The 27,443-nt window shown below is 38.9% G+C and overlaps 1 protein-coding gene across 2 annotated transcripts in view; it reads left to right on the forward strand.

Annotated features, from left to right (window-relative positions):
* The window catches only part of tank (TRAF family member-associated NFKB activator), a 133,925-nt gene that overhangs the window by 45,635 nt on the left and 60,847 nt on the right, over positions 1-27,443 (forward strand). For both annotated transcript variants that reach the window (XM_073047397.1, XM_073047395.1), the window contains exons 5-8: positions 301-471; positions 5,611-5,687; positions 9,035-9,150; positions 12,064-12,602. In XM_073047397.1, the coding sequence (XP_072903498.1) occupies positions 301-471; positions 5,611-5,687; positions 9,035-9,150; positions 12,064-12,602 (903 nt within the window). The remainder of the gene's footprint in view (positions 1-300; positions 472-5,610; positions 5,688-9,034; positions 9,151-12,063; positions 12,603-27,443) is intronic.

Below are 27,443 nucleotides of genomic sequence, written 5' to 3' on the forward strand. Positions count from 1 at the left end.
GAATAGCAGACTCAGCAAGGGAATTTGAGAAACAGACTAGAAGTGTGTCTGATAATTGAAAGGTTGCCTCTGTTGTTTGTGATGGATACAGCGGACCAAAAGTTTCAATGTCAATGAGATTTCCAACGAGTGCAAGGCGGCCTTTATCTTGAGAGTGGGCGTTCCAAACCTGGGTTCCACGGACCCCTTGCTTAATGGTATTGGTCCATGGCATAAAAAAAGGTTGGGAACCCTTGCTGTAGATGACTATCTCATTTAATATATTGATTTTTGTTGCTTTTTATTCCTTTATATTTTCAGGAAAGCTTGCTAACCACGAAGAACAGGTTAATGGACCAGATTAAGGATTATCAGCAAAAACAGACAGAGCTTAAGAATGACATTGAAGAAAAAGACCGTCAACTGTGGCAGCTCAAGAAAGAATTAAAGGAATACACTGATTTACAACCCCACTCCAGGCCAGTCTTGGAGGTAAGATCCTAGAAATTAGCCACTGAAAAGTTTCAATAAAGACCTTTTAAACTAGGCATGGACTGTCCATAAAGAAATTGGAGGGTTTTTTTTTAACGCTGTGTAATAAGATGATGAGGGGCATTGATCGTGTGGATAGCCAGAGGCTTTCTCCCAGGGCTGAAATGGCTAACACAAGGGGGCATAGTTTTAAGGTGCTTGGAATTGGGTACCGAGGGGATATCAGGGGTATGTTTTTCACACAGAGAATGGTGGATGCATGGAATACACTGTCGGCGGCAGTGGTGGAAGCAGATACAATAGGATTCTTTAAGAGCCTCTTAGATAGGTACACGAAGCTTAGAAAAATAGAGGACTATGCATTAGGGAAATTCTCGGCAGTCTCTAGAGTAGGTTACATGGTCAGCACAACATTGTGGGTTGAAGGCCCTTTAATGTGCTGTACATTGCTATGTTCTATGTTTTATTTTGAAAATGCTCCCTTAATGAAACAAAGTAAAATGTTTTAGGAACAAAGTTCCTGAAGTAAAATGGGGTTTTGCACCACTCTTTTGGTTAGAGTTGTTGTTCTGTTTTTTATTTCAGATACTTTCTGTTTTAGTTTCATAATGTAGTAAGAACAAGAAATGACATTATGTTGTTTTCTTCCTGAATGCACTAATCTCAGTTTTGGTCATTTTTAAGTCGAGAACAATGTCAGGTTAATTTTCCTAAGGAAACTTGTACGATTTTCTCAGGAAACAGTACATTTCACTGTTTCCAGTGCTTTGAAACATTAAGTATTGATGCCGGCAATTGTATTAGTAATTTATAATATTAAAATTGAGATGAAAATAAGATTCAGGCAATGTCATGTCCAATAAAATCTATCATCTCTTTTTAATATTTCCTCTCAGCTTGAAACACACTTCAAATGGTTTTGCTTTGTTTTTTCCCTTTAGCTTTATGCCTTTCATTGACTTCAATTTCTGCATATTTCCATTATTCTTTTTATGTTTGCCTTGCACTTTCCCATTCCATTGAGAAGCATTTGATGGTCAAACCCTCTGGGTACATTAGTTACTTTATCTAGTTGGATACAAACCTATTACTACATCAAAATGTGCTTCTTCCTTCTGGTAATCCAATGTAACAAAGGTTAAAATGTATGTCAAATTACCCCAGGGATACTTTAATCTACTTACTTGCTGTCTATTACGCTGTTGGCGTTTAGGGCAGCAGTGAAAGTCCTCCACTCTGGTGGTGTTCAGGGCTTCCTTCATTGTGTCAATAGCTTCTCGGTTTTCACTACTGTCAGTCATGCAAGTCCCGGGTGGAGACTCAGGAATACCGTTGAAATTAGATGTTAAAGAATTCCTCATTGCTGTTACTGTAACAATTTTGTTTTACCAGTCAGGATTGTTGGCCCTGGGCTGAACCCTTGAACTTGGAGGACCACTAGACTACCCTTAGTCTTGCCTCTCCTTTTTGATTTGTTTGGCATTGGTGACCCTACCAACAGCCAAAGCATAAAGCCCTGACTCCAGCCAACACAGCTCTCCTGGTCATTGAGGCACGCAAGCCTCCAAACCACAACAAGGAATACTTTAATCGTCTTCACCTCAGGAAGCTTGTTTTTTATGAAGTAATTGGGAGATTAGTTCCTAAGGGACTGGGTGATGTTCATTGTCCATTCCTAAAGCTCAGTGCTTCACAGAAGCTTGTTGTTCGGCTACACAACTCGCCGTCATCTGGACTAATGCAACTTGATCCTTGGCCTTGTGAGATAGGGCCAAGATTAAAGTCAGTGGAGAGTCATTAAGGCTAAGGAGAGAGCTGGGGACGTTGGAGGAAGTGTCTCAAAAATCTGGGCATGGAGTCAAGAATCGTTTTGTTGGGTTAGGAATGCAAAGATAGAAATTGGAGACAGGAGGTTTTGCTCAAATGAAAAGAATACCAGGAGTTAGTTACAGTAGGTGTTAATTGTTCTGGCTTCTTGACATACAGTGCCTTGTTTAAATGAGTATTACAACCAGGGATTTTGATCAATCTTACTGAGATTTTTTAATTTATTTATCACATGCTTCTTCACAGTAGAACTCTAAAAGCAGGAAAAATTGTAAAGCATGAAAAACTAAAAATTTCAAAACTGAAATGTCAGCAGTTCAAAAGTATTTAACCCCCTTGCTCAGTACTTGGTTGAACCATCTCTCACAGCGATTATAGCCAGTAACCTCTTTGGATAATCCTCTTTTAACTTTGGATGACGTGACTGAGCAAGGTTTGCCCATTCCTCCTTGCAAAATTGCTCAAGCTGTGCCAGGTTAGTTGGGGAGCAGCAGTGGACAGCAAACTTGAGGTCTTACCAGAGATGTTCGATTGGGTAAGACCTCAAGTTTGACTTCAAGGTCAGGTCTCTGACTGGGCCACTCAGAGACATCAATTTTCTTAATTTGATGGCACCAAGACTGGGGATGTAGTGGACAGAGAGGAAGGCTATTATGGCTTGCGGCAGGAAATGGATGGACTGGAAAAATGAGCTGAAAAGTGGCAGATGGAATTTAATGCAGACAAGTGCGAAGTGTTGCACTTCAGTAGGACCAGCCAGAGTAGGTCTTACACAGTGAACAGTGGGGCACTGAGGTGTGCAGTAGAACAAAGAAAGCTGGGAATACTGTTCCATAATTCTTTGAAAGTGACATCACAGGTAGATAGAGTAATAAAGAAAACTTGGCATGTGACTTTCATAAATCAAAGTATGGAGTACAAGAGGTTGAATGTTATGTTGAAGTTGTATAAGACATTGGTGAGGCCTAATTTTGAGTATTGTATTCAGTTTTGGTCACCTACTTACAGGAAAGATGTAAATAAGGTCAAAAGAGTGCAGAGAAAATTCACAAGGATGTTGCCAGTTCTGGAGGTCCAGAGTTATAAGAAAAGTTTACATAGGTTAGGACATTACTCCTTGGAACGTAGAAGATTGATATTGATAGGGTAACTGCAAGCAGGCTTTTTCCACTAAGGTTGGGTGGGACTACAACAAGAGGCCATGGGTTAAGGGTGAAAGGTGAGAAGTTTAAAGGGATCATGAGAGGGAACTTCTTCACTCAGAGGGTCATGAGAATGTGGAACAAGCTGCCAGTGCAAATGGTGCATGCAAGCTTGATTTCAGCGATGATAGGGGTATGAAGAGTTATGGTCATAGTGCAGGGTGATAGGAGTAGGCAGTTTAAATGGTTTGGCATGAACTAGATGGGCCAGATGGGCTGTTTCTGTGCTGTACTTTTCTATGACTCCATGGTTGCTCAGGTAGTGTGCTCTGAGTCATTGCCCTGCTGAAAGATGAACTAACTCCCCAGTTTAAGCTTTCTGACAGAGGCTAATGGGTTTTTAATCCAGGATTTCTCTGTGTTTAGCAGCATTCATCTTTCCATCAATCCTGACTGGATTTCCTGTTCCTGCTGCTGGACAGCATCCTCATAGCATGATGCTACCTCCACCATACTTCACAGTAGGAAAGGTGTTACCCAACTGATGTGCAGTATTAGATTTCCACCACACGTACTGCCTGGTAATGAGGCTAAAAGGTTCCACTTTAGTCTCTTCCACATCTTTACAGTATCTTCTAAGTGAAGCTTTGCAAAGTCTTTATGGGTAAGGATATAATTTTTTTTTAGCCGGACCTTCTTCCTTTCCACTCTTCCATAAATACCCTGTTTTGCAAGGCTTTAGAGATTATGGAGCCATGAACTTCATCTTCAGTTGCAGCCACTAACTTCTGCAGCTCACTTAGAGTGACTGTTGGCATCACAGTAGTCTCTCTTACAAGTATCATTCTTTTCCAGCGACCAAGTTTAGAGGGGCAGCCTGACCTAGGCAGTGGGGCTGTGGTTTTTTTTATTTTATTCCACCTTTTCATGATGTACTGCACTGAGCTCCAAGATATGTTCAGTGCCTTTGAGATGGTCTTGTACCCTTCTCCAGATTTGTGCTTCGCTATTATCATTTTCCTGACTTGTCTTGAGTGCTCTTTTGTATTCATTTTTGTTTGGTCTGTTGAAAATCTACCGTACTCTTAAACAAATTGGTTAAATTGGTAAGGTCATATACAGTATTACATTTGAGGAAAGTTAGTGTATGAAGGGGATGAATATTTTTTAAACTTCTCAATTTTGGTTTTTAATTTTCAGTAAATTGTTGACAGGTTTTAGAATGTATTTTGGATTTGACCTGACGCACAATGTTTTGTAGATTAGCTCAAAAAAATCCTGCTTCAGTGTATTTTATATTTAGAAAATGAGGCAGTAAAATGTGAAAATAGTTGTGGGGGCTGTATACTTTTGCAGGGCACTGTAAACAATTGTCTGGCTAATTGATAGTGAACATGAAGAAGATCGGGAATGTGACCCAGCTAGTGGCAGAGAAAGGTTAAATCCTTAGTTATCTGAGTAGATTATATATGAATGGCTTTAGCAAATAGGTGATATTCTCTGACCAATCAGACTTTAAACAAAAAAATAGCCTACAGGCAATGTGACTTAATTTAGATATTTGCGAAATAAAAATGCAGAGTTTCCAGCTGTTATTTTTGAATGTTAATTCGGTAAATCAAAACTAGATTCTGGATTTCATACCAGCAATCCAATTTGTAGTCTGTGGAACTTAGCTTGATGGGCACTTGTATTTCTTATTTATGGGTTTTTCCTGTCTGATCATTTTGGGCCTGGATTTTTAGAAAGAGCTGATCTTGGTCTTGTCATATTGCTGAATAAATTGTACATTAAAACTGCAAGATCTATTTTTGTCAATAACCTGCAATTCCAATTATGTAGAATATGGATTTGAGCTTCTCTTGTCCCATCTATATTGTCCTGTAAATGTTTGTGTCCCACTAAGATAAAGGCTTGATTCTGTTTGATTAATACTTGTAGTCTATCACAGTTTCAGCAGATGGTGCTCACCGATCATGTACATGCTCAGTCAGTTGGAATTGGCAGCCACATTGCTGTTATTTTTGACATAAGCTTAAAAATATATGCAATTTTTTAAATGTTTATCCTTTTGCTTCTGTATCTTAGTAGCAAAGTAGTTTGCTTCTTTGAAAATATAAATACTCCAAAGTAAAATGTAGTTAACCATAAGAAAACTTTATATTTGAAGGTGAACTGGGAGTTGACTGAATCACCATTAAAGAAGGATATTCCTTTGACAGGGACAGATCATCATGCGTTGTGCAAGTATGTTTTCGTCCCTCTTTACACTGTTGTTTTCTACAACTAACACAAGTAACTCGGGGAGTGGGGTGGGGCGAGGGTTGTGTGGTAGTGAAAGTAATAGATTATAGCATTTGGAAAACCAGGCACTTTCTCATAGCGCCAGTAAAAATATTTTACAATAAAACATAGCATAATTCAATGAGTAGCTAGGTTCTATGAAGATTCGATTTTTCTTAAACAAATGGTATGTTCTTAAATTGCATACTTAATCCTCTATTTTTCTAAACCAAGCCTTTCAACAATGTCAATTGAACTTACTTAGGGCAGCACGGTAGCGTAGTGGTTAGCACAACGCTTTCCAGTTCAGGCAATTCAGGTTCGGTTCCTGCCACTGCCTGTAAGGGGTTTGTACGTTCTCCCCGTGACTGTATGGGTTTCCTCCGGGTGCTCTGGTTTTCCTCCCACAATCTAAAGACGTACCGTTTGGTAGGTGAATTGGTCATAGTAAATTGTCCCGTGGATAAACTAAGATTAAATCGGGATCGCTGGGCAGCGCAGGTCAAAGGGCTGGAAGGGCCTATTCCACGCTGTATCTCAATATTTTTTAAAAACTTATGAAACGTAATGATGCTGCAGGTGACTGATGGTCATTACAAAGATCTAGCCAAATGAGTTAGACAGGTTTGGAGTTTTTGTTCCTTGTGCAGTAAGAGTGCTCTGCAATGCCAAATAGAATAATAACATTTTGTTGGAGCTACACATCTGTTTCATTGATATTCTGTGCCATTATGGTCCAGCAGTGCTCAGTTTCTGACTGTGATGCCTTTACAGTTAGCAAAATTAATTCTTCTTTCAATATTTGTTAGTGTCTTAAAGCTGCAGCTGCTGAAGATTCCCTTGTTTTCATGTGCTCTAAGTGGAGTGATTTAGACTGGCAGTATTCAGCAACTGAGATTTTGTTGAATTCTCTGCACAAAGTATCAATTCTTTAGCTTCATAGTAGGGTTCAAAAATATAATTTTTTAAAACTACTTTTTAAAAATAGCTTGGACCTGAAAGTTGTAGAATCTGAACCATGCAGAAAGCTGCTTCTCTGGGATCATTATCAATTCTTTTTTAGTCCCTGCGTGACCTATTTTGCTGAAGAGCTATCTATGTACCCTCCATAGTCTAGATTGATTCTGTGCTAATTTGTGTATGATTTTAGTAAATATTTATAATGTTTTTGTGAAAATTGCATATCTATTCTGCTTTCCATATCATTTATTTTGAAAATGTAATGTCCCTCTGTGTTACGAATTAAGTATCCCATGATTGTAATATTTGTAATAAAAGACGCGCGTAGTTATAGATAGGGACATCACAATCAACCATAGCCTCTTGATTTCATTGTATTAACTTAAAATATGTATAATTAAAAACCTTGCATTCTGCATAACATGTTTCTGTAAGTGGTATATTAAATCTGGTTGGAAAAATCAGTCTTTAAAAGTAAATAAGGTGTACATTTGAATTAGCTAAAATTTGCACCATAAGAGATCTCCCAGATGAGGAACTATTTGAAAGTTTGCAATTTCAGTTAATGCTGGACCACATTTATTCCTTGAAAACTTTTCTGGTTTGTATTTTCACTCTGTTAGCCGAAGATAAACTGGTTTATTTATGATAAGGATTTTAAAAATTCCCATAATGAGAACAGTCATGCACGACTTTTGTTTCTTACTATAGCATTTTATTTCCAAAACTGTTTCCAGAGCCCACTAGTATTTTGAGACTTGGAAGTTTATTTCTTTCACAATATTTATTTATTTTCCATCCTTAGCCTACTTATCATCTATTTTGTTCCTTTGTAATCAGCCGCAGAGCTCAGGATAAGTTCCCACTCTGCTTAGGAGCAGTAAATATATTCCCCTTGCCCACTCCCCTCCACAGTTCCAATATTTGCAAATCCCCATGATCTTTTCTATCTGATTGTTTCTTCAACAATTAGGCAAAATAGAATGAACAATACATTTGAAATGAATATCGTCCACAACAATAACCTTTAGCATTGAACTGCTAAAAGTGCATAAGGTCTCACCTTATTTACAGAACAGGAGATCTCATGTTCTTAGCAAAATATAAACTGCCAGAATAACTCAGCAGGATGAGCAGCATCTGTGAAGACAAAGGGGTAATCAACAGTTCAATCCTGGTATAGGGCCTTGACCTGAAACATTCATCATCTGTCTTCAAAACATTGCTTGACCCACAGAATTATTCCAGAATAACTGTTGCTTCAGATTCCAACATCTGCAGTTGCTTGTGTCTTGTTCAGAGTAGATCAATTCGAGTTGCAGAATTATTGTATTATGGTAGACCTCTGTACTTTTGGCTCAAGTGAGGAGAAGTCATCTTAAATTCTTGCCCCGTATCTCTGTCCATGACTAATTTACATATGAAAGAATAAAGTGAGAATAGGATTTGCTTTATGAGTTGCCCACTTCTGAGAAAATCTATTCATATGCAGAGAGGTTTAAAAAAATCATCTTTTGACTAGTTATCAACTGTACTTCAAATTGAAAGTAGAGAAGCTTCAATAAAAAATATAAAATTTCTCCTTTTGTACATTTGAGTAGGTCATTTTATGAGAGATTAACCAGCGACGATATACCTTCACTGACTGCAGAATAGATATGTTATAGATAAGTGCATAGTATGCCAGATCAGCAAAGCCAGCTTGCATTCGTGCCAGGGTCTTCAGTGAAGTACCTCTGCATTCCTACTGGCATGTTACCAACCCCTGAAGGGGTGATTATCTTGCCATGCTGGTATAAGTTTGGAGCAGTAATTCAGCAGGATTTATAGTGCCAATCTAGTGCTGGATCTTTGTAAATGCCAGATTAAATTGGACACAAACTTGGCAGTATAAACTGGTTATAAAACATTCGACTTCTGTGTTGAGGAATTAGTTCCAAAATGTGATATTCTCCTATGAAACTAATACATAGTTCCAAAATATTAAAGGTTACACTGCAATAAATGTCATTTTATTTGCAACTGAAAACAATACTGAGGGGTGTTAGAATTCATACCTGCACAAAGTAAGAAGACATTCATTCAAAATGTGATTATTATCACCACCTGGTGGCCTGTCTCCCAACCAGATGATCACAGGTTCAAGAAATGCAGAAAAATTGGCTGTTTTCTACTGTTATAAGCGCACCTTCTGTCAGATGATCATGTACCAGCATTGATGACAGTCATGGCCAATCTAAGGCCTAAACTCTCCCTCATTTCTACCATAGAAGGTTGTGTGGTACTGAGTGATATATGAGCAAAAATTTACATTGAGCCCCTATCTTGATGTACAAATTCTTGCATTGCAGAGAGAGGATGGAGTTTGCTTTTCAGGAAATTTATCAAGAATTTAAGCACCTGTCCGCCTTGACAAAAAAACAAACAGAACTTCTCAGTAAATATAACTACAACAAAGAAGTAATAAGTGAGTACTGTACACATTTGCATTGTACATCAATTGTTTAGGATATCAAATGACATTTCTGTGAATCTGAAGACCTGAAATGTTTCCTAACCTGAAAAATCTTCTTGCTATCTGACACCCTAATTTTTCACTATTTCTACAACCAGAGTGACGATTTTTGTTAAAACCAATGGACAACAATTTAATTCCAAAGGGGAATTTTAATATTTTCTGGGAAGTGGTGAAAATTCAGTCTGAATTGTTTATTGATTTTGCTATGATGTCATACTTTTCACCAATCCAATTTATATCAGCCCTTACAGTCTGCTGCTTCTTCCATGTAATGATTAAAAGGTTTAATATTCTCAGTTTGAACTTCCCATGCATTATATCCTGAGGTAGGAAATTACAAGTTAAAATTAATCTAATGAAAATTTCATGATGTTGAAGTTTTACTAGAAATTTCCTTATGGATCTAAATAAACTCTGTCCGCTCAATTCCGCAGTGGTAATCACAGCATTCTAAATTCATCAGCCAAATCAAGATCTTTCTTTATCCCAATAATAATTAAAGAACATCGGAAAGAGTTTATTTGAGAAATAATTTTTAAAATTTGAAAAAGTTTAAGCTTAATGTGTAGCTATGACCTACCAATCCACACTTTTCATTTTATCCTGCAACAAAGTAAGTCTGAACTATCAAAGAAAGGAGTAAACAGCATATGGTAAAGCTTAGCAAGGATTTCCAAACTTTGGAAGTTTCTATCAATATGAGAAAATTTGCAATACTCCCCAAATATGTGTAGAGATTGTGTGAGGTATTAATAATAGAAAGCAACGAGATGAAAGCTGACTTAAAAAGACATTTGCATCAGCTTTCCCTTAAGATCGCCAGAAAAATTGTGAATTTAGAATTGGAAGGGAGGATGGAACTCAAGTAAATCACTAAGGAAATTGACGGAGCTTGGGGCTAAAATGTCTTTTGGCCCTGAAGAATTTTAAACAGGTGGCTTAAAAGTAGTGGCTATCGCATTGGTTGAACACTCCCTAGATTTAAGTAAAATTCCATTAGTTTTGTAACTACTTCAGCCAGTTGGTATAACATCTGTAATAGGGAAATTGCAAAGTCCTATGATTAAAAACCTTAAAGTAAGGCTCCAAGAAAATTTCAAAGTCGTGGGGCCAAATTTAACATAATTTTGTTTAAAGGGAGATCCTGTTTTTAAAAGAAGGAACATGCTGTGAATGAAGAGAACCTGTGGTTGGACACTACTTAATTTTCCACAAGAAACCTGATTAAGTGCCACGATGAAAATCATTGCACAAAATAAAAGGTCATAGTGTAGGATGTAGCATAGTAGAGAATTGACTAGTTAATTAGAAACAGGGTAGGCATCATTGTGTTTTTACAGCAAGATATAGTTAGTGCTATGCTGCAGCCTTAACATTTTACAATTTGAATAAAAGACTTGGATAAAAGCATGATTGCTAAATTTGCTGATGAGACAAAATATGTTGGAAAGCATGTTAAAGGGACATAAGGAGGTTACAAAGGATTATAGATAAGTGGGTGGGCAAAGAGAATGAAATTCTGCATTTTGGTAAAAAGAAATGTAAAAGCACAATATAGAAATGAGTTTACAGAGCTCTGAAATGCAGAATGATTTGTGTGTGTTCATGTATAATGTAAAAACGATTACTGTGCAAGTATAGTAAGTAATTAGGGAAGCTAACAGAATGTTGTTGTTTGTTGCTCTAGGGGAATTGAAAGTACAGAGTTTACTTGTGTTATATATGACATGGGTGGGATGAAATCCAGAGCTGTGTCGACAGTATTGCTAGATAAGACCAAAGGGAAAGAGTCCAAGAAATTTACTGGACTGATGCTCAGGATAAACAGGTTATCTCAGGAACAAATATTGAAGGGACAAGCCTTATTTCCATTGATTTTCAGAAAAGTGAGTGGACTTGATTGAAGCAGAATCTTTTAAATATTTTAAAGACAGAAATAGTTGATGATTCTTTTAAAATAGGCGAAAGGTTACTGTGGGTAGGTGGAATGTGGCATTGAAATCAGAATCAGGTTTCATATCACCAGCATATGTCGTGACATTTGTTAACTTTGCAGCAGCATTACAATGTAATACATGATAAATATAGAAAATAATAAATCAATTACAGGAAGTATATATATGTATTTTAAATAGTTAAATTAAAAATAGTGCAAAAAAAAAAGCCACAGAAATCGGCCAATATCTTATTGAAGATAATAAATTTCATGACACATGCGGTGATAATGAACCTGATTCTGAATATCAGAGTAAGCTTGAGGGCAAGAATGGCCTACTGCTCAATCCAGATGTTCATGTTTGCTAGTTATCGGCTATCACAGTGAGGTATCAACTGCTGTACCTTCCAGCTGTTGGTGCGTTGGAACTGCAAAACAATTTAGTAGATGAAAGTTGTTATACTCTCTCAAATTTTTGGATATTGGAATTCCTTAGGAACAGACTTAATGTCTCAGCATTTATACAAGTACATTTTGCTGCCACCACAACCTGTAATGACCAACTATTTTAATGTAGCTAAAGGATCTGAATGCAAGTATTCTTTGTATTAGTGGTGAAAATGATGGGATCACATATATTGCCTATACAGTATTTCATGAGTGGGAGTTGTGAAAGTTTCAGGGTGACAACTAAAATAGTAAGAAACACATTCTTATAAATGTTTCCTTATCGATTTCTAAACACTCTAAATAAAGAGATGTCGTATTAGTGGTGTTGAGGTAAAAGATCAGCTGTGATCGTAGTGAATGCCAAAGTAGACACAAGGGACCAAGTTACTTAGTTCTGCTTCTGTGTATTCTGTTCTTATTGGTGATCTGATTTCTAATAATGAAATGCTTGTTTTTGCTTGGTTTTCCAATTTTAGATATGCCTTTCTCAATGCCTATACAGTGCACAGATGAAGGAGAGCAAGAACATCTAGTTAAAACCAATGTGAAGGAGGGAAGCATATCAAAGGACTTTGTTGCATCACAAGACTACAGAGTTCAACAGGGGCAGCTTCCAGTTGTTGAGTCATTATCTGAGTTAGATATCAAATTCCCACCTTCAGATAATTATGAATTCCTAAACAGTGCACCAGAAAAATCAAAACTAAAACTTCCTGTTGAAGTCCCTACTTGTAATGTTGAAGAGGCACTGTTGAAAGATAATATCCAGGACTTGAGTAAAAAATGCAATAAAGAAGAATGGACTTCATTTGAAATTTGTAATGCGGGACCAATTAATGAAGAGTCCAACAACCTCTTCTGTGGTGAACAAGGAAAGTGTGCAAACATTAATATCGAAAGAACCCCGTTTAGAAATCCTTCAAGCCCTACTGCTCATAAACCTTCAAATCCTTTCCTAAATGCTGAAGAGTCTGCCGTTAAGTTTCCAGCAGCAGAGATAAGAGGACCTCAGCAGGTAAGCCAAAAAATCGAAAATCGTCATTATAAATAATTTCTGTTGCATCTTGTTTACTTAGTGTTTTGAGTTCATATTTACAATTGAGTCAGATATTAGCATCGACATAATGGAGGCTAGTCTTTATGAATGCTTAAATTTATGACAACCACAGGCAAATAGCAAATTGTTGATTAAATGTGGATTACGGTGGATTCTGATTAATCCAGACGTATCAGGATCAGTATGTTGGCCCAATTAAGCAGCTGGCCCAGAAGGCCAAAGGTTCATGAAAATATAGTTTTTAAAAAAGGTATAAAAAAGACAAACTACCAGTTAACTGAGTCACAAACTATGTATTTAAATGAAATACAGAACAAATTGGAACAGTACCAATAATACAACAGTACTATAAAACTGTGTTGTAGTTCATAATAGTTATCAACATAGGAATTTATCCAGTGTACGCTGCCATGTTCTTTTGACTGTAAATGAACAAAATCAATGCTGACTTCGAGAGTAATTCTTTTGGCTAGTGTCAAGTGTTTTCGTGGCATCTTGGCAAGGGTTTTTAAAAGTCAAAAAACAAAATGACCAAAATCACTGCTTTTTGAATCAGTGTCCATTGGCATAAATGAATAAAATAACGCAAGCTCACGCATCTGATGCTATTTAAAAACTACTTGCTGTAAGCACGGTGTAGTGTCTAACATCCGCACAAAGTGCACACGACTGATCCTAGTAGGAAACTGTACAGCAACAATCTCCTGTCCCAATTAAGCAGCATAGTATCCCAAAGCAAAGGGAATCCCAGCTATTTTCTCAACTAATTTTTTGCTCTTTAAGTGTTGTCCCAGGCAAGTGGCTGCCTGATTAACCAGTAACCTAATTAACCGGAATCCACTGTTTATTATTTTTCTCAATGGTATCTAGTTTAACTTCACAAAGCTTTAATGTACTTCCTTTTGATTTCATTTAAACATCTTTACTAAATATGCTGTATTGGAAAGATAGTACAAATTTCAGTTTAATTATATTGATCATATTTAATAATGTTTAACCTGTAATGTAAGAATTATTATTGCCAATCATTCAAATATGAACATGAACATAGAGTATATGGGATCTTGTTTGTCCACAACTGGAGGTTTTAACATCACACAAAAAACCTTTGACAACTCCTCTTTCAAGTAGTCTCTCTTTTTATTTCCTTATTCTTTCTGATTTCATATTGAATTCAACTACTAAAGACTTCCTTCTAGTATCTATTTCTGAGTTTATTTATTCCAGAGCGCAGATGCTACAGATATGATGGAGGTACAGGTAAGAGAGGAGAGGGAGTGGCTCTCTTGATGAAAGAGGATTTAATAATGGTAATCAGAAAAGATATTCTTGGGGAATAGATAGAACTTAGAAACAAGAGAGGGATAGTCACTCTAGGAATGTATTGTAGGCAACCCCCACCCCACCGCTCGAGTAACAACTGTGTTGGGTAAATTGATGTATGGGTATTCTGAGGGATCTGCCAATATTTGGAGGTCTGTGTCTAGTGGTCTGCCACAAGAGTCAGTGCTAAGACCTTTGTAATTTATATAAATGATGTGGATGTAAATATACAAGGCATGTTAGTAAGTGTGTGGATGATACTAAAAGAAGTGGTGCTGTAGATAGTGTAGAAGGTTATGAAAAGTATCAGAGATTAGCATATGGTTTTCCATCCAGATAAATGTGGGGTATCATATTTTGGGAGATCACGACAGGGTAGGGCTCTGGGGAATGTTAGGAAACAGAAGACCCTAGGAGTGCAATGCAGACTCCTCCAAAAGCTCCATCACATGTAGAGAGTGACCATGAGTCAGGGAAGAGAGTATTGGAGTTGGAAAGCTATGTTGCAATTATGTAACGTGAATGAGGCTGCATTTGGAGTATTATGTACCCTTCTGGTCACAATTAACCTCTCCCCTCCTCTGATGCCACCAACTTTTGTCCCCCTGCTGATCCCAGCTCTAATCCCTGCCATGTCTTCAGCATTCTTTCCAAACTTCCCCTCCCTGAGGCAGAACGTTCTGTCCTCATCAGGGACCTTATCTTTGTCTCCCTTCACCTGAACCTCAGTGAGTTCCGCGCTTGCCATTACGCTGAGCTCTTCTGTTGCCTCCGTTTCTGAGCCACATCTTTGGCAAGAATTCCCCACCACGCACCAATGATTCCTTCTCCCATCCCCAACCCTTTACTTCTTGGACCCCCACTCTGGTTCTCTGCCTGCTCTGGATTTTTCATCTTTAATTGCCAACAAGACATTAACTAGCTTGACTTCAGCATTCCACTCTCCTCCTCAAACCTTACCCCTTATGATGCACTATCTTCCACTCTCTCCACACCAATCTCAACTTCACCACCAAACCCACAGACAAAGGAGGTACTCTTTAGTGTGGCAGACTGACCTCTCTCTTGCTGAGGCCAGGTGGCAACTCTCAAACACTACTTCTTGTCTACCCCTTGAAGAGGACCCCACTCCAGACCATCTGAAAATTGTCTCCGACGTTGCTGACCTCATCGGCTCTGGAGAACTCCCATCCACTACCACTAAACTCATAGTTCCTGTTTTCTCAATAAAAGAACGAACCAGTTCCCCTTCATTACCACCATCCTCCGTCTGGCAGAACTGGTCCTTGCCCTCAACAATTTCTCCTTCGGCTCCTCCCACTTTCTTCAATTTCTTGGGGTAGCCATGGGCACCAGCTGCGCCTGCTTTTTCGTTGACTACGTAGAACAGTCCATGTTCCAGCTCTTCCTCGGTAATGCTCCGCAATTCTTCCTGTGCTACATTGACGACTGCATTAGTGGTGCTTCATACACTCGTGCTGATCTCATCAATTTCATCAGCATTGCCCCCAATTTCCACCCTGCTGTTGAATTCACTTGGTCCATTTCTGACACTCCTCACCCCTTTCTTAAATCTCTCTGTCTTCATCTCTGTAGACAAACTGGCTACCAATATCTTTTATACACCAACCGAATCCCATAGCTATCTTGACTACACCTCTTCCCAACCTGTCTCCTATAAAAATGCTCTTCCCTTTTCTCAATTCCTTTGGCTCTGAGGCATCTATTCCCAAGATGAAGCTTTCCTTTCCAGGACATGACGTCCTCCTTCAAAGAATAAAGCTTCTCTTCCTTCACCATTGATGCTGCCCTCACCCACATCTCCTCCATTTCCCAGATATCTTCGCTCACCACATCTTCCCACCACCTTAGCAATAGATTTCCTCTTGTCGTTACCTACCACCTATGAGTCCCCACGTCCAGCACATCATTCTCCACGACTTCCGCTATCTTCAATGGGATCTCACCACCAAACACACTTTCACCTGAGCCCCCACCCCTAATTCTCTGCTTTTCACAGGGATCACTCCCTCTGCAATTCCCTTTTCCATTCATCTCTCCCCTCTGAACTCCCTTCTGGCACATATCCCTGCGAGTGACAGAAATGCTACACATGCCCATTCACCTCCTCTCTTACCTGTATTCAGATCTCCAAAGAACCATTCCAGGTGAGGCAACATTTTACCTGCACATCTGTTGGGGTCATCTATTGTATCTGGTGCTCCTAATGTGGCCTTCTCTATACTGGTGAAACCTGAGGTAAATTGGGGGACCATTTTGTCGAGCACTTCTGCTCAATCCATCAAAAGAGAATTTCCAACCATCAAAAGAGAATTGACTAACTATTTTAAATCATATCTCTACATTTTCATTCTGATACATCAGTCCATGGCCGCCTCTTTTGCCATGAAGAGGCCATTCTCGACGTGGAGGAGCAACACCTCATATTCTGTCTAGGTAGCCTCCAACCTGATGACATCAACATTGATTTCTCCTTCTGGTAATTTTTTTTCCCTCCCACTTCCCTCTTCTTCCATTCCTCACTCTGGCCTCGTACTGTTCCTCACTCTGGCCTCGTACTGTTCTCTACACTTGCCTATCACCTGTGCCCATTTTTCTTCCCTTTCTCCTGTGGTCCACTCTCCTCTCCTATCAGACTCATTCTTCAGCCCTGTACCTTTCCCACTCACCTGGCTTCACCTATCACCTTATAGTTAGTCCTTCTCCTCTTTGGCCCCCCCCCCCCCAAACTTTTATTCTGGCATCTTCCCACATCTTTTCCAGTTCTGAAGAAGTGTTTATTAATTTTCATAGATGCTGCCGGACTGCTGAGTTCCTCCAGCGTTTTGTGTGAGTTGTATTGGAAAGAATACAGTAAAGGTTTACCAGGATGTTGCCTGGACTTGTGGGCCTGACTTACAAGGAGAGATTGTGTGGTCTATGACTTTATTCCATGGAAAGTAGTAGATTGAGGGGTGATCTGTTAAGAGATCAGATAATGAGAAGCATAGACGGGGTGAAAGCATTTAGCCTTTTTCTCAAGAAGGTGGGTGTTGAGAACAAGAGAGCATAGATTTAAGATTAGAGTTGAGTAAAGGGACATCTGGGACAGCTTCTCCATGCAAAAGATGGTGCACATTTGGAATAAGCTGCCAGAAATGGTGGTTGATGTGGACACATTAGCAACATTTATAAGCCATCTAGATAAGTACATGGAGAGACCTTAGAAGTTTATGGGCCAAATTTGGGGCAGATGGGACTAGTTTGCAGCACAACAGTCGCCATGCGCCAGTTGGGCCTAAGGATCTATTTCCATGCTATGGCTCTGAATCTTTCATTTGAAGTTAAATAAATCTACTGTATTTTGTCCTACTCGTTCAGGTTCCAATTGCCCTGTTAAACTCACTATATTATTCTCATTTAGATGTTCAGAAATGTAGCAGAAGAGTACTTGGCCAAGTCTAGCTAATGATGAACATTTTTAATGCCCTACTGCAATAATATTCAGTTATGTTCATCCATTAGATGTTTTGCTAGCTTATGGGCAATGTCCTTTCATTAATACCCACTATCAGAAAGCATTCTTCTCACAAATAGGTATATTGCAATGTTAATTAGCAAATAAATTTACCTTGCACTTTATTCTACTAGTCTTTTTAAGAATAATTCCACTGAATTCTAAACTATAGTACAGTTAATGATTTGGATTCAAACCAATAGGGTTTACCTGTTTGATATGAAAGAATTTAGTAAGTACATTGGTTACAGGTAAGGATTTGTAGAAAACTTGCTAGGTGGAGCATGCTCTTCATGAAGCTAACCTTTTCTGTAAAGTTTACCTTTTTGATATGAAACAGTTGATTCCAGGTAAGGATCTGCAGAGGACTTCCGAGGTGGAGTATGCATTCTGTAAATTATTATTTTCATTGTTGGTATGATAGCTTTTCCTCATGAATGACTGTATGATTCAACTTTTTGCACCTAATTATCAATCAGGAGCTGATGGTGGAAACCATTTTGCCTTATAATCACTTTCTAATCATTCACTGAACTTCCTTTAGAGAAATGGATCTTCCTTTTTTTATGTTATGTAACCTAGCAGTAAAGCACAGTGCTGATACCTGCTTTACTGGTTGTTAATGTGAGATTTCAATTTGACAGTTTATTTTGAGAAAGATTTGCAGCTGGGTATCTAGAGATTTCTATGGTGACGAAAACAATCACTTGCTTAACTTGACATTGCATCAATTGCAATTGTCTATCTCTTCATCAACGTGTATTTTGTCATTCGGGGGAAAGCTGGAAAAATGAAATTCCCCTTAGATTCTTTGATCTTTCTCAAAGGCTCCAGATAGGAATGCTGCAATGCAGGAAATCAGTTTCATCACTGGGATTCCTGGTGGCTGTTGCGGAATACTTGAAGGCATCAGTAAAGATTCAGAATCTGTGATATGACTACAGTAATCAGATTTGCACAGCACAGAAATAGGCCATTTGGCTCTCTTGATTCCACGCCAACCATCACATACCCATTTATAGTAATTCCATTTATCAGCACTTAATCACCACTCTTCTATATCTTTTCAATTGACGTGCTTTTCCTGGTACTTCCAAACGGTAGAAGAAACCTGGCCCATCCACCTTCTCAGGTTGCAATCACCTGCAAGGGAGTAAGGGGATGGGAGATTTCCTTCTAACTTTATTAATCCTCATTTTAGACCTACACATTAAGAAGTCACTGTGTGGTTAAATGTCTCTCACTGTCTACCGTATTTATGTCTCATAATGTGCCCCTCCCCCAAATGTCTCTGTCTTAATAAAAATAATCCTAGCAGCTTCCCAGTAGATCTCATCTGCACCCTCTACAGTATATTCACATACTTCCGATCATGTGGAAACCAGAACTACACATTGTAGCTCAAGCAGCACGCACAAAATACTGGAGGAACTCAGCAGGTCAGGTAGCATGCACGGAAATGAATAGACAGTCAATGTTTTGGGCCAAAACCCTTCTTTAGGACTGGAAAGGAAGGGGGAAGACACTAGAGTAAAAAGGTAGAGGGAGAGCAAGGAGGATAACAAGAAGGTGATAGGTGAAGGCAGGTGGGTAGGAAAGATAAAAGGCTGGAGAGGAATGGATCTGATAGAGAAGAGTGGACCACAGGAGAAAGGGAAGGAGGAGGGGACCCAGGGGGAGGTAATGGACAGGTGAGAAGAGGTAGAAGGCCAGAGTGATGAATAGAGTGGAGGGGGGGAGGAATTTTTTCCAGAGTTTTTGCTGAACCAGTGTTTTAATACAGCTGTTCCATAACCACCTTGCTCTTATGTTCTATGACCTGGTCACTGAAGTCGCGACATACTTTATCCCTTTAATCCTCCTTCATCACCTTATCAACCTGTGTTGCCTCCTTCATGGATTTATGGGTATAGGACATAAAACAGTAGACAACAATACAAGCCATTTGGCGTACAATTTTAGACTGACATTTTATCCTACTCCAATATCAGTCTGGCCCTTCCCTTCCACAAAGCCCTCTATTTTTCTTTCATCCATGTGCCTATCTAAAAGTCTCTTAAATGTCCTTAATGTGTCTGACTCTAACACCACCCCTGGCCGCGTGTTTCATGCACCCACCACTATAATTTTTTTTAAAAACTTGCCTCTGACATTTCTCCCCCACCCCACCCCCATACTTTACTCCAATCACTTTAAAATTATGTTCTCTTGTATACAAGAGCTACTTCCGCCCTGGGAAAAAGTTGTTGGTTCTCCACTATGTTGATGCTTCTTGTGCACCTCTATCACGTCACCTCTCATCCTTCTTTATGCCAAAAAGAAAAACCCGAGTTTGCTCATTCTTTCCTCATGAGACATGTTATTCAAATCTCCTCTGCACCCCCTGTAAAGCTTCCTCATCTTTCCTATCATGAGGCAACCAGAACTGAAGAGAATACTCCGTGTGGTCTAACCCAGGTTTTATGGATCTGCAACATCACCTTGCCGCTCTTGAAATCAATCCCTCATCTAATGGAGGTAAACACCATACACCGCCTTAAGTACCCTCTCAACTTGTGTGGCAACCTTAAGGGATCTCTGAACATGGGGCCTAAGATCCCCCTGTTCTTCCACACCATTTAGAATCCTGCAATGAACTCTGTACTGTGCTTTCAAGTTTGGCCTTCCAAAGTGAATCATTTTGCATGTTTCCGGATTGAATTCCGTCAGCCCAGCTCTGCATACTATGGCAACCTTCTGGTTCCCAACCCACTGCCATCCTAGTTCAAACCGTCTCCAAATGCTCAAGCGAACCTGCCCACAAAGATATGAACCAAAGTTCATTTGTTCCTCTATGATGATACCTCATTCACCTGATTGTTGTTCATCAACTTCAGCTTGTTATTTCAGACAATCATCCCTGAGAGGCTAGTGGGTAAATTGTCCTCATTGGAACTCAACACCTCTCTATGTAACTGGGTCTTGGAGTTCTTGACAGAAAGATCCCAGTCAGTCCAATTTGGCAGCAATATCTCAAGCTCCATCACACTGAGCACTGATGTTTCTCAGGACCGTGTGCTCAGTCTGCTGCTGTTCCTGCTGCTGACTCACGACTGCACTTCCAGATTCAGCTCAAACTGCATCAAGTTTGCTGATGATACTACAGTGGTTGACCTGATCAGCAGCAGAGTTGAGTTGGCATACAGAGAGGAGGTAGAGAGGTTTGTCAAATGATGTGAGAACAACAACCTGAGTCTCAACGTGTACAAGACAAAAGAGATGATGGTGGACTTCAGGTAGACACAAGCCAACCACTCTCCATTCCACGTCAATGGTTCTGCTGTAGAGCACAAAGTTCCTTGGTGTGCACATAACAGACAATCTAACCTGAACCCACAACACCTCCTCACTAGTCAAGAAGGCACAGCAGTGTCTATACCTTGAGGAAATTCAGGCATGTAAGACCCCCCACTCCCATTTCTACAGCTTTATACAGGAGCATCATTGAGAGCGTTCTGTCTAGCTGCATCATTATGGGGTATGGAAGCTGGAAGGAATCACACCACAGTAAAACAGCTGAGATGATCATTGGGGTCTCCCTCTCTCCCCCCCCCCCCCCGCCATTTGTGACATTTAATGGGAGCATTGCAGACGAAGGACCTGAAGGATTCTTTGTTGAGGATCCCTCCCTACCACCCAACCCACATTCTCTTTGACCCACTACCATAAGGAAGGAGGTACAGAAGCATCAGGATTGGGACTGCCAGACTGGGTACCAGCTTTTTCTCTCAGGCTGTGAGACTCATGAATACCCTGCCACCACCAAGGTTTCAACACAAGGACAGCGAGTTGTTTACTTTTTAGACTATAAGACCATAAGATATAGGAGCAGAGCCAAGCCTTTTGGCCAGTTGAGTCTGCTCTGCCATTTCATCATGACTGATCCATTTTCCTTCTCAACCCCAATCTGCTGCCTCCCCTCTGTATCCTATCATGCCCTGACTAATTAGGAATCTATCAATCTCCACCTTAATTACACTCAATAACCTGGCCTCCACAGCTGCCTGTTGCAACGAATTCCACGGATTCACCACCCTCTGGCTAAAGCTGCTCATCTCCGTTAAAAATGGGCATTCTTCTATTCTGAGGCTGTGACCACTGGTCCTAGACTCCCCCACTATCGGGAAGCATCCTCTTGTGGTTCATAGGGCCCATATGTCCAAGAATAAGTTAGCTCATTTTTATTGCAATATAAATCCTGTCTGTGACAGATGTAAGTCTGAGGTAGCTTCCTTGACAATATGTTCCGGTCTTTCCCTCTTTTGGAAAAACATTGGAAAGATATTTTTGATATTAGTTCAGCAGTTTTGCGTATTGATCTACAACCTCATCCTATTACTGCAATTTTTGGATTACCAGTGATGGACTCTAGTCAATTATCCCCTTCAGCTTGCAGTTTGATTGCATTTGTTACATTAATAGCCAGAAGATTCATTTTATTTAAATGGAAAGATTCTAATCTCCCTATTACATTTCAATGGTTTTCCCAAACTATAACATGTTTAAACTTAGAAAAAATTAGGAGTGGCACTATCGACCCTTCAGTTAAATTTGAAGAAACTTGGAGGCCATTTATTCAGCATTTTCATATGATGCAAGCTGACCCTTTCCGAATCTTTCTCAATAACTTTTTGTTCATGTATAGCGGAGCGGAGTTAATGACAAATAATGATTTTAACCGATGAACCATGGCAGCCCAGCTTTTGTTTTGTTTTTTTTTAGTTTAGGGGGGACTTTTTTTTCTCTTGATTTCATTTTTTTAAATCTTTTTCATGTTTAGTTACTAAGAGATTGGGGGGCTTAGATTACACATGTTCTCAGAGTCTGTTTCTGCATACGTTAACCGTTAGTAATGTAGACCCGATCTCTTTGTATCATTATCATTGTTATGTTTATCTACTCAAAACTCAATTAAAAAATTGATAAAGAAAAGGAAACATCCTCTTCACATCCACTCTATTAAATGATAAAAAGCCTAGATAGGTTTCAATGAGATTCCCCCCTCATTCTTCTAACTTCCACCAGTACCAGTCCAGAGCCATCAAACTTTCCTCATGTGATAACATTATCATTCCCTAATCATTCCTACACTTATGAACCTCCTCTGAACCCTCTCCAATGTAGCACATCCTTTGAAATCATGGGCCCAAAACTTCTCAAGTGAGGCCTCACTGATGCCTTATAAAGCTTCAACATTACATCCTTGCTTTTATATTTGATTCCTCTCGAAAAGAATGCCAACATTCTGTTTGCTTTCCGCGCCACCAACTCAACCTGCAAGTTAACCTTTAGGGAGTCCTGCACGAGGACTTCCAAGTCCCTTTGCACCTTAGATTTTTGAACTTAAATGTTGTCTGTGATTATTAGCAAACTATAATGCCATGATTTGTACGTGTATTGGGACTAATCATGAGCTGGAGCTCACACTTCAAATGTGAACCTTACGTGCAATGTGCTGGAAGAGCTCAACAGGTCAGGCAGCATCTCCACATCTCCTAGTTTCCTATCATTTGCTACTTTGTACTTCTTCTTTCCTTTCCAGTCCTGATGAAAGGTCTCAGCCCAAAACGTTGACTGTTTATTCCCATCCATAGATGCTGCCTGACCTGCTGAGCTCCTCCAGCACATTACGTATATTGCTCAACATTTCCAACATCCGTAGTACCTTTTGTGATAAATGTGAACCAACTGCTTTCAGATGCCGAAACCTTAAATCTCAAACTTATCTACTTACATTGACGTACAACTCCTACTTAGCATAATGCTGCACTGCCAGTTCTGAAGTGGGGAACTACTTTCTGGAATAGAGACCCTATTGATTTCTTGGTCTTCAGATTTCATGTCCAAGAAGAAATCAAGCTTCATTATAAACTATTAATTGTGTCCAAGTTTTTGTTCTTGGTTTTATATTATTTGAGCTTCATAATTTTTAAAGAGTTTGATGTGAGAGAAATTTCAAAACTGAAAAGTTGTACTTCTAGATAGTTGAGGGGGAGCTGGTTAACAATAACTGAGACCTGGTTTCTCTCAGCTGGCACCTGATGAGATTGAGCCTCTCCATCTCTTCTCATTGAATACACTGATAACAGGTAATACGTCTGGGCATAACTTAACTCAGTATTTTACACATTTCGTGGAGATCCACAGTCTTGAATCTCTTCCTAAAAAGTAGCAGAACCACATTGTATTGACTAACTAGAATCACATTTTATCTCTTGACTTGTGTCAAAAATAATTTGGATGGTGGAAGGAAAGTCCCCTCTGGCTGGAAGAATCTAATGTCAAATGAATTTGGATAATCTCCATTTAATTTCTTGTATGTAACACGGTCCAATTTGGCTCTATTTATTAGTGTAACAGATCAATTTAAGGATTGATGTGAAAAGTAGAGTAGAGGTGTATGTGGTTGGCTTGGGGGGTGGGATTGGTGAATAAATTGCTGAGGTACTTTGAGACAGGGTTGAGTAATATTCACTTTGCAGTTTGCCTGCTGTATTTAATGTTGACACAAACTTCCAGATGTGTCTTTTTCCCCAGTACTTTTATTTTTGATGAGGGATTATTTAATAAGCAAGCTAATTAATTCATATCAATTTGAATATTAATAATTTCCACTTGAAAAATTAGGGTAGGATCAGTTTCACAGGCAATGCTGTGAGTTAGCTCTTGATATCAAAAGCAAATTAAATCACATTTGCCTTTTAATATGTCTTTTTACACAACATACTTTTGGAGCTCTTTTAGAATAAATTTTGACATTCAAGACAATCACTTGACATTTATTTTGAGAATATTATTTCAAATTAAAAAGATGCTAACCACCAAATAAGCTTAATGAGTTTTGGAAGCTTATTGAGTGGAATAATGAAGGTTTTTGTTGAAGCTCTACGTACATCAGGACAGTTGTGTACCCTGGCAATTGTGCACGTGCTGAGCAAACTGAACTCTCTTCCAGCTGGTTAAGGCCAAATGCTCTCCTTAAACTCATTAAATATACATAGATAGCAGAGTATATTTTGCCTAATAGTTGTAGGCTGTAGACTTCAAGCTATGTTAGTTCTCTCACCTTTATTTAGTGCCACATGTCAGGGATGTTGATTGCACTGCCCATTAATCACAGCATTTTTAAAATTAAATGCTTGAGCAATTATTTATTTGCCATTATTTTAAAAAATCAATTTAAAATGTATTAGTTGGCTACTTGAATAGAAACCTATTCTGGAATATTGTCATCTTTCAGTGAGGACCTCAGAGTTCATCACTAAAGGACTTTGATACACATTATATACTCTGCCTGTGCATTATTCGATTCTAACATTCCCAAATGTTACAAACATGAGAAAATCTGCAGATGCTGCAAATCCAAACCAACACACACACACACGCACAAAATGCTGGAGGAACTCAGCGGGTCAGGGAATATCTATGGAAGAGAGTAAATGGTGGAGATTTCTGGCTGAGACAATTCATCAGGACTGGAAAGGAAGGAGAGTAGTCAGAATATGAAGGTGGGGGAAGGGAGTAAGAAGTACAAGGTGGCAAGTGCTGATGTGACTATTTCAGAACAGTCATGGTGTATGATGATTGGATCAGAGAATATCTCCCACATATTAAGTTTTGCATTATTTTTCCTCTCTTTATTTACTGTTTTGTTATTGAGCATATAGATGGTGTGAAATCAGCTTTCCACTTGGGTTTTTCATTCTCTGCTTTCTTTCTTAACAAATATCTTTTAACAAAATGTATGGTTTGCAGTTTGTGATCATCTTCTGTATAAAAAGAATTTCCTATTTAAAAAAAAAATAATCCCAGAGGTTATTAGAATGCTGGAGTAAGGAACAATTATACCATCTATTTTTTGGTATTATGACAATGTGTGTTGCCTGTAACTAGATAGTATCCAGTAATGTTGCATGTAGACAGGTACTATTGAATGATATGTACCGAAAGCATCTCTTCACAGAGATCAGGTGAATTGTTTTTATCCTAAGTTTAGATTTTTATTATGTGGAAATCAACTCTTTTATTGTACATAGAAGTTATATATTCCTTTTCTGGTAAGATGAAGCACTTGGAAACATTCTTGACGTATTCCTGAGGCAAATCATATTCTGTTGTAAACAATTGGGAACCAGTTCAATTTCTTAGCTATATTTCAACTAATTCAGTATGTTTTTCATTGGTAAGTTAATTTTATAAACTGGAGTTGTTAAGATTGAAAACAGTGCTCTTTAACTGTTTCTTCACATTTCTTTTCATTCGCCTTAAACTCTTCAGTACATTCTAGCATTGAGTTATTTATTTTAAGAACAAAATAACATGTTAACCAGTTAACACGAGGAAATCTGCAGATGCTGGAAATTCAAACAACACACACAAAATGCTAGTGGAACACAGCAGGCCAGGCAGCATCTATAAGGAGAAGCACTGTTGATGTTTCGGGCCAAGACCCTTCGTCAGGACTAACTGAAGAGACAGATACTAAGAGATTTGAAAGTAATTTTGAAATTTGAGATTTGAAAGTAAAAGATTTGAAAGTCCTATGATCCTTTCCCTTCTCCAGCTCTGTATCACTTTCGCCAATCACCTTTCCAGCTCATAGCTTCATCCCACCCCCTCCGGTCTTCTCCTATCATTTTGCAATTCCCCCTCCCCCCACTACTTTCGAATCTCTTAGTATCTGTCTCTTCAGTTAGTCCTGACGAAGGGTCTCGGCCCGAAATGTCGACAGTGCTTCTCCTTATAGATGCTGCCTGGCCTGCTGTGTTCCACCAGCATTTTGTGTGTGTTATGTTAACCAGTTAGTATAAATCCAAGTATGTCTTGGCTTATGTTTATAACTTTGAGATTCAGAATCGCCATAATCCCAGTTTACTTCACCATTTTTCTGTTATTTTAACTACTGCTGGGTATTCTTGATATTTCCATGCCAGTATTTTCCTGGGCTCTGCAGCTGATGCTTTGATTTTTGATCATTTTCCCCTCGGGTAAAAGAATCCCTAAGAAAGGGCTAGAATCAAAATGTGACAGAAATGCTTAAGTTTCAACCTCTGGTTTCAAAGGCTCCAACCTCTCGTTATAATGCAAGCCTTCAAATTCAGTGTAGTATATCATAGATTTGTTTGATTTTGTAGTGTTTTATCGAAGTGTTTTATTATTCAACCAAATTTGCTGTTTTACTCCTAATACTGTGCATTTCTCATCATTAAATACAGTTTGCCCTTCTAATTCTGCCATGTTCCTTTTGGCAAGATGCAAAATTATTTGGAAAAATTTCATAATAACAACTTGTTTTGGCACTGATCACCTCAGCCTTATAGAAATTACAAATATATAAATGTAAAATTTTTATGTATGACACTTTCACATCATGACTGAACTTAAATGTATATATGTACTTATCATGGAAATAGTTGAACTACAGCAAGACGTTCTTCTATTTTAATTCATTAATTTAATTCAATTACTTTTGGGATGTAATTGTTGGTCAGCATTTATTACCCCATCTGTAATTGACCTTGAAACCTTGACTTTGTTGTGCTGCCAACTTGGTTCTGTTGTTATTGGTTGCAGCATTCCTGGGCCTGCACCAATAATGCTGAAGGAATGGTGAACACAAAAGATTCTGCAGATGCTGCAAATCCACAATAACATAAACAAAATGCTGGAAGAACTCAGCAGATCAGGTAGCAGCTATGGAAATAAATGAACAGTTGACGTTTTGGGCCAGGACACTTTTTTAGGACTGGAAAGGAAGGGGAAAGTCGCAAGAATAAATGGGTGGAGGAGGGGGAAGAGGATTAACTAGCGGACCATGGAAGAAAGGGAAGAAGGAGGGGCACCAGGTGGAGGTGATAAGCAGGTGAGGAGAAGAGGTAAGAGGCCAGAATGGAGATTAGAAGAAGAGGGAAGTTGGAGGA

Source organism: Hemitrygon akajei, chromosome 5 (genome assembly GCF_048418815.1).
Source record: "Hemitrygon akajei chromosome 5, sHemAka1.3, whole genome shotgun sequence".
NCBI classification, from domain to species: Eukaryota; Metazoa; Chordata; class Chondrichthyes; order Myliobatiformes; family Dasyatidae; genus Hemitrygon; species Hemitrygon akajei.